This window comes from Salvelinus sp. IW2-2015, unplaced genomic scaffold (assembly GCF_002910315.2).
Source record: "Salvelinus sp. IW2-2015 unplaced genomic scaffold, ASM291031v2 Un_scaffold2794, whole genome shotgun sequence".
Taxonomy (NCBI): domain Eukaryota; kingdom Metazoa; phylum Chordata; class Actinopteri; order Salmoniformes; family Salmonidae; genus Salvelinus; species Salvelinus sp. IW2-2015.
Window position 1 is genome coordinate 60,532 of NW_019944095.1, and position 8,185 is coordinate 68,716.

Genomic DNA, 8,185 nt, shown 5'->3' on the forward strand with positions numbered 1-8,185 from the left:
CAGCCAACAAGTGCTCAGCATATGTGGGAACTCCTTCAAGACTGTTGGAAAAGCATTCTTCATGAAACTGGTTGGGAGAATGTCAAGAGTGTGCAAAGCTGTCATCAAGGCAAAGGGTGGCTACTTTGAAGAATATCAAATATATTTGGATTTGCTTAACACTTTCTTGGTTACAAAATGATTCCATATGTGTTATTTCATAGTTTTGATGTCTTCACTATTATTCTACAATGTAGAAAATAGTCAAAATAAAGAAAAACCCTGGAATGAGTAGGTGTGTCCAAACTGTTGACTGGTACTGTATGTTGTTTCCTGTTCGGACCCCAGGAAGAGTCGCCTCAGCTGGGTGGTATGGCTGCTGGCCTACTAGGTTCCCGGACAGTTTAGAACCAGGGAGGTATACTACAAAGCAGAACCAATGAGGTAGCCAGTTAACACGCCAATATATAGATATATATATATATATATAAATACATTTTATATATATATATATATATATAAAAATACATAATATTTAAATATATATAAATACATGTATATATATATATTTATAAATACATAATATATATATATATTAATACATAACATATATATTTATAAATACATAATAGATATATCTAAGGTAAGCTTGGCTAATAGTCTAATAGACTCAACAAAAACACATAACACTTCAGATGTCTTACTGAATCATTAAAATCAGTATTTACTTCAATTCAGGAAGTAAACCTGAATCGACACCAACCATGGTTGGTAAACAGAAAACATTTAAACATAAAGCAGGTATGTAGGCTACTATGCATCTAATATGTGTACTTAATACTTACGGGCTTCAAACTCACTGAGGAGTAACAGCCTCTCTGACTGTGAACGTTCCGTTGTGACTTTCTGGACAAAACACACAAAAGCAGCAACATTTATGGTGGAATAGCCAAGGGTGAAAGTAAGCCGGTATTGTCCGGTACTGCATCCTGGTAAAATTGTTTTATCACCACAGTAAAACCTGAACCTGTCACAATCATTCACACCATTATTTAACATTATGGTATGTCAGCTGCATGAAAATGAGTGAATTCACTTTAAAAACGGGCGCTATACATTCCAAACTGCGGTTAAAGAAAAACAAATTCCCCAAGGTGGAGATGAGTGTTGGAGACGTACAGCAGACTGTCAGCCAGGATTCAGCATCAGTTCAGACTACAGGTGGACTTAATGACAAACACCTTCAGGTTTTATATAACGGGAGTCTCTTTCCATCAGTGTGCACTGTTTGGATGGAATGATTTTGTGATTGGACAAACGTGTGCAGGTAACCAACAGGAGCACCTTTTGAAGTGATTGTTTGACAATCAGATGAAAACATCATGACTGGATGTGTTTATCCCACATTAAAAAGGTAATGCAAAAAAATAAAAGTTATATGACTGATCTTTACCAGGTCCACAGAGATCATACTAAATTAATAGGGATTTTATATGCAATTCTCTAATTAGACCCATAAATGTTTCTCGTGCACGCTAGAGGTCTTCATGGGTCTAAAAAGTTGGAAACGAAATGGACCTGGGGCTTTCCCACGCGGACCAGATATGCATAAATTAAAAAGTTTAAAATATAGAAACCTGTTCCCGAACGGACCCGAGGACAACTAGACCAGTTCCGTATAAACCTGGTCGGATCCAGACGCGGTCCGATCCAGGTGAGGGAAGCAGCAGAAAAGTAATTTTTTTAAGCTACTTCATTAACCGGAGATGATAAAGCGCACACGAGAGAGCGAGAGCGAGAGCGAGAGCGAGAGAGAGAGAGAGAGAGAGAGAGAGGTAATCGTTCTAGCAGGCCCCTTTGACCTCATCAAACCAGGAGAAGTTGGTTAAGCTAGATAATGTTAGCTAGCTAGGCTAATTAAGGCTGCAGAGCACTTCCTCATCCTACAGCTACAGATAACAATAACTCCATTCAGAATATCAAGTAGGAGCCTACCTGTTGGCTCTTGGTCGTTGTAGCCTATCTTCTCTAACTTTTAATTCCATAATTATAATTCCATCTTCCATTGATTAGATAGAGTTGAAGTCAGAAGTTTACATACACTTAGGTTGGAGTCATTAAAACTTGTTGTTCAACCACTCCACAAATTTCTTATTAACAAACTATAGTTTTGGCAAGTCGTTTAGGACATCTACTTTGTGCATGACACAAGTAATTTGTCCAACAATTGTTTACAGACAGATTATTTCACTGTATCACAATTCCAGTGGGTCAGAAGTTTACATACACTAAGTTGACTGTGCCTTTAAACAGCTTGGAAAATTCCAGAAAATGATGTCATGGCTTTAGAAGCTTCTGATAGGCTAATTCACATTATTTGAGTCAATTGGAGGTGTACCTGTGGATGTATTTCAAGGCCTACCTTCAAACTCAGTGCCTCTTTGCTAGACCCTCAGAAAAAAGTGACCTCCAAGTCGGTTCCTTTGGGAGCCAATTCCAAACGCCTGAAGTACCACGTCATCTGTACAAACAAAGTACGTGTATAAAACCATGACCGACCACCGTCATAACGCTAGGAGGACGCGTTTCTGTTCCTAGAAGAATGACTACTTTGTGCCGAAAGTGCAAATCAATCCAGAACAAATGCAAGGACCTTGTGAGAGCTGCGAGGAAACAGGTACCAATATTATATCCACAGTAAAAAAGTTCTATAATCGACATAACCTGAAAAGGCCGCTCAAGCAAGGAAGAAGCCACGTGCTCAAACCGCCGCTAAAGCCAGACTACGGTTTACAACTGACATTGGGACAAGATCATACTTTTAGAAAATGTCCTCTGGTCTGATGAACCAAATATAGAACGTTTGGCCATAATGACCACTTTAAGTTGAGGAAAAGGGGTCGAGGCTTGCAAGCAGAAGAAAACCATCCCAAAACGTGAAAAACTGTGGCACATCATTGGGGTGGGGGTTCCCCCTTTGTTTTGGCATGAGGTACTGGGCACTCACAAAAATGGCCCTCATGAGTGAGGAGACTTATGTGGATGTATTGAGCAACACTCAAGACATCAGTCAGGAGTTAGATTGGTCCCGCAAATGGTCTCCAAAGGACAATACCCAGCATACTTCCAAAGTTGTGCAAAATGGCCTTAAGGAGCAACCAAGTCAAGGTATGGAGTGGCCATCACAAGCCCTGATTCATTCCTATAGACATTCTGGCAGAACTCAATGTGTGTAGCAGGCTAAAACCTGACTCAGTTTACACAGCTCTCAGAGAATGGACCAAATTCACACAATTTTGTGGGGAAGTTGTGAAGGTAAACTTATTGTGGGAAGCTTGTGGAAGGCTACCCAAAATGTTTGATCCAAGTTAACCAATTTAAAGGCAATGCTACCAAATACTAATTGAGTGTATGTAAACTTCTGACCGCCTGGGAATGTGATTTAATAAATGAAAGCTGAAATAAATCATTCTCTCTACTATTATTCTGACATTTCACATTCTTCAAATAAAGTGGTGATCCTAACTGGCCTAAGACAGGGAATTTTTACTTGGATTAAATGTCAGGAATTGTGAAAAACTGAGTTTAAATGTACTTGGCTAAGGTGTATGTAAACTTCCGACTTCAACTGTATCTCCTTACTTTTGCTGCCCAGGCTCTATGACTGTAACCTAGTGCCGCTTTGATGACTTCTGATTGGGCAACAAAAAGCAACACGTGTCATGAAAAGCAAGCGTGTTAATTATTTTAATTCTAACATTTTTCTATGTCTGGACTGTAGCATTAGCGTTCGGATCTGTACGGGCCTTCCCGGACAAGTCATATAAAATTACACATACCCGACACAATCATATCAGAACCGACCCAGATCTGTCACATTATTTAGAATTCTGGATCAAGACCAGCTCAGGTCCCGGAGGATCGGGTCTCGGGTATTCGGGTACAAGTGGATACGTGAAGACCTCTAGCGCACACACATAGTAGGACCCGTAAATTATATCTACTTTATTATGTGTATTTTACATCAACAAGGAGCATCAGGAACAGTGCCTTCAGAAAGTATTCAGACCCCTTGATTTTGTTACGTTACAGCCTTATTCTAAAATGGATTAAATCGTTTTTTTCCATCATCAACCTAAAGACAATACCCCGTAATGACATCACAATACCCCATAATGACATCACAATACCCCATAATGACATCACAATACCCCATAATGACATCACAATACCCCATAATGACATCACCCCATAATGACAAAGCGAAARCAGATTTTTTGAAATCTTTGCAAAAACCCCCCATAAATATCACATTTACATAAGTATTCAGACCCTTTACTCAGTACTTTGTTGAAGCACCTTTGGCAGCGATTACAACCTCAAGTCTTCTTGGGTATGACGCTACAAGCTTGGCACACCCGTATTTTGGGGAGTTTCTCCCATTATTCTCTGCAGATTCTCTCAAGCTCTGTCAGGTTGGATGGGGGAGCGTCAAAGCACAGCTATTTTTAGGTCTCTCCAGAGATGTTCAATCGGGTTCAAGTCCGGGCTCTGGCTGGGCCACTCAAAGAGACTTGTCCCGAAGTCACTCCTGCGTTGTCTTGAATGTGTGCTTAGGGTTGTTGTACTGTTGGAAGGTGAACCATCGTCCCAGTCTGAGGTCTTGAGCAGCTTTTCATCAAGGATCTCTCTGTACTTTGCTCCATTCATCTTTCCCTCGATCCTGACTAGTCAGTCCCTGCCGCTGAAAAACATCCCCACAGCATGATGCTGCCTCCACCATGCTACCATGCTTCACCGTAGGGATTGTGCCAGGTTTCCTCCAAAGGTGACGCTTGGCATTCAGGCCAAAGAGTTCAATCTTGGTTTCATCAGACCAGAGAATTTTGTTTCTCATGGTCTGAAAGTCCTTTAGGTGCCTTCTGGCAAACTCCAAGCAGGCTGTCATGTACCTTTTACTGAGGAGTGGCTTCCGTCGGGCTACTCTGCCATAAAGTCCTGATTGGTGGAGTGCTGCATAGATGGTTGTCCTTCTGGAAGGTTCTCCCATCGCCACAGAGGAACTCTGGAGCTCTGTCAGAGTGACCATCAGGTTCTTGGTCACCTCCCTGACCAAGGCCCTTCTCCCCCGATTGCTCAGTTTGGCTGTGTGGACAGCTCTAGGAAGAGCCTTGGTGGTTCCAAACTTCTTCCATTTCAGATTGATGGAGGCCACTGTGTTCTTGGGGACCTTCAATGCTGCAGAAATGTTTTGGTACCCTTCCCCAGATCTGTGCCTTGACACAATCCTGTCTCGGAGCTCTATGGACAATTCCTTCGACCTCATGGCTTGGTTTTTGCTCTGACATGCACTGTCAACTGTGGGACCTTATATAGACAGGTGTGTGCCTTTACAAATCATGTCCAATCAATTGAATTTACCATAAGTGGACTCCAATGTAACAAAATTGGAAAAAGTAAAGGGGTCTGAATACTTTCCAAATGCACTGTGCGCACACACACACACGTACTGACCTGTTTCATGATGATCCTGGCCACCAGTCTGACGGTCTCTGATGGACACCAGTTCTCCCCATAGGAACACATGGCTGTACACTCTAACTTGTGCATGGGCCAGTCGCCCTTCTATTGTTTGTGTAAAGAGACAGAATATTTTAGAGATATGTTTTACTCATGGACACAGAACACAGTAAGTCCACAGGCTGGGAGTTCCCGAGGAGATGTTTGAGAACTACTGGTCTAACCCAGTGGTTCCAATAGCTCAGTGGTCCAACCCAGTGGTTCCAATGGTCTAACCCAGTGGTTCCATATGTGTACGTACATAAAACAGCTTGGCAAATTACATTAAGTTGGCCAAATTATCTTGTAATTTCGAACATCTCCTAAACCCATTAATGTCGACGAAACGGCCTACACGTGAGTACCTGTATTTGTATACATGTAATAGTTGCTAATTGTAAAAAAAAAAAAAGTTTTCTATTTCGCGGATTTCACTTATCGCGGGTCATTTTCGGAACGTAACCCCCGCGAAAACGGAGGGATTACTGTATACCTGGCAGTCCATCTCACAGTAGTACGCTTGTTTACATCGGCCACATTTGGAGAGGCCTTCCCTCCTGGGGAGGGGAGGGGGGGAGGAAGAGAGCGAGATGTGACATCATCAACAGAAAGGATAAGAAACACATTAATAACTACACACTATTCTCTCTCACACACACACACACACACACCTAGTGAGGGTTATTCTCACCCATTCTCTCTTAAGGGCAAATGGTGCAGAGAAAGGTCACTTCCTATTATAATTATATATGTATGTATAAATAAATCTGGCATGTCTCCAGAAACAAGCAAGGCGATGGTGTGTATAGGTCTGTGTGTGTGAATATATTAAAGGCCTCTCCTCTCCCAGAGAGTCAGGAATGATTTTGTCTAGTAGTCTCCTCTCCTAGCTGTTCTCCTCTCCTAGCGTGTTCTCTAGTAGTCTCCTCCTCCCTAGCTGTTCTCTAGTAGTCTCCTCTCCTAGCTGTTCTCTAGTAGCTCCCTCTCCTAGCTGTTCTCTAGTAGTCTCCTCTCCAGCTGTTCTCTAGTAGTCTCCTCTCCCAGCTGTTTCTAGTAGTCTCCTCTCCTAGCTGTTCTCTAGTAGTCTCCTCTCCTAGCTGTTCTCTAGTAGTAGTCTCCTCTCCTAGCTGTTCTCTAGTAGTAGTCTCCTCTCCTAGCTGTTCTCTTAGTCTCCCTCCTAGCGTCTCTAGTATCTCCTCTCCTAGCTGTCTCTAGTAGTAGTCTCCTCTCCTAGCTGTTATCTAGTAGTCTCCTCTCCTAGCTGTTATCGATAGTCTCCTCTCCTAGCTGTTATCTTAGTAGTCTCCCTCCTAGCTGTTCTCTAGTAGTCTCCTCTCCTCGCTGTTCTCTAGTAGTCTCCACTCCTAGCTGTTCCTAGTAGTCTCCACTCCTAGCTGTTCTCTAGTAGTCTCCTCTCCTAGCTGTTCTCTAGTACGTCTCCTCTCCTAGCTGTTCTCTAGTGGTACCCTCCTCCTAGCTGTTCTCTAGTAGTCTCCTCTCCTAGCTGTTTCTCTAGTAGTCTCCTCTCCTAGCTGTTCTCTAGTAGTCTCCTCTCCTACTGTTCTCTAGTAGTCTCCTCTCCTAGCTGTTCTCTAGTAGTCTCCTCTCCTAGCTGTTCTCTAGTATCGTTCCTCTCCTAGCTTCTCTAGTAGTCTCCTCTCCTAGCGTTCTCGAGTTCTCCTCTCCTAGCTGTTCTCTAGTAGTAGTCTCCTCTCCTCTCCTAGCCGTTCTCTAGTAGTCTCCTCTCATCTCTCAGCTGTTCTCTTAGTAGTAGTCTCCTCTCCGCTCCTAGCTGTTCTCTAGTAGTAGTCTCCTCTCCGCTCCTAGCTGTTCTCTAGTAGTCTCCTCTCCACTCCTAGCTGTTCTCTAGTGGTCTCTCTCCTCTCTAGCTGTTCTCTAGTGGTCTCCTCTCCACTCCTAGCTGTTCTCTAGTAGTAGTCTCCTCTCCACTCCTAGCTGTTCTCTAGTAGTAGTCTCCTCTCCTCTCCTAGCTGTTCTCTAGTAGTAGTCTCCTCTCCTAGCTGTTCTCTAGTAGTCTCCTCTCCTAGCTGTTCTCTAGTAGTCTCCTCTCCTAGCTGTTCTTAGTAGTAGTCTCCTCTCCACTCCTAGCTGTTCTCTAGTAGTAGTCTCCTCTCTGTTCTCTAGTAGTAGTCCCTCTCCTCTCCTAGCTGTTCTCTAGTAGTCTCCTCTCTAGCTGTTCTCTAGTAGTAGTCTCCTCTCCTCGCTGTTCTCTAGTAGTCTCCCCTCCTAGCTGTTCTCTAGTAGTACTCTCCTCTCCACTCCTAGCTGTTCTCTAGTAGTCTCCTCTCCTAGCTGTTCTCTGTAGTAGTCTCCTCTCCACTCCTAGGTGTTCTCTAGTAGTCTCCTCTTCTAGCTGTTCTGTAGTAGTAGTCTCCACTCCACTCCTAGCTGTTCTCTAGTTGTCTCCTCTCCTAGCTGTTCTCTTAGTAGTAGTCTCCTCTCCTAGCTGTTCTCTAGTAGTCTCCTCTCCTAGCTGTTCTTTATAGTCTCCTCTCCTAGCTGTTCTCTAGTAGTAGTCTCCTCCCTAGCTTTCTCTAGTAGTCTCTTCTCCACTCCACTCTAGCTGTTCTCTAGTAGTCTCCTCTCCACTCCTAGCTGTTCTCTAGTAGTCTCCTCCTTCCCACTT

At 43.2% G+C, this 8,185-nt stretch overlaps 1 protein-coding gene across 1 annotated transcript in view; it reads right to left on the reverse strand.

The window, feature by feature from the left end:
• Positions 1-8,185, reverse strand: part of LOC112074747 (N-lysine methyltransferase SMYD2-A-like) — a 25,647-nt gene that overhangs the window by 13,726 nt on the left and 3,736 nt on the right. The window contains 3 exon segments of the mRNA XM_070440648.1: positions 821-885; positions 5,494-5,604; positions 6,032-6,095. Coding sequence (XP_070296749.1) covers positions 821-885; positions 5,494-5,604; positions 6,032-6,095 — 240 coding nt within the window.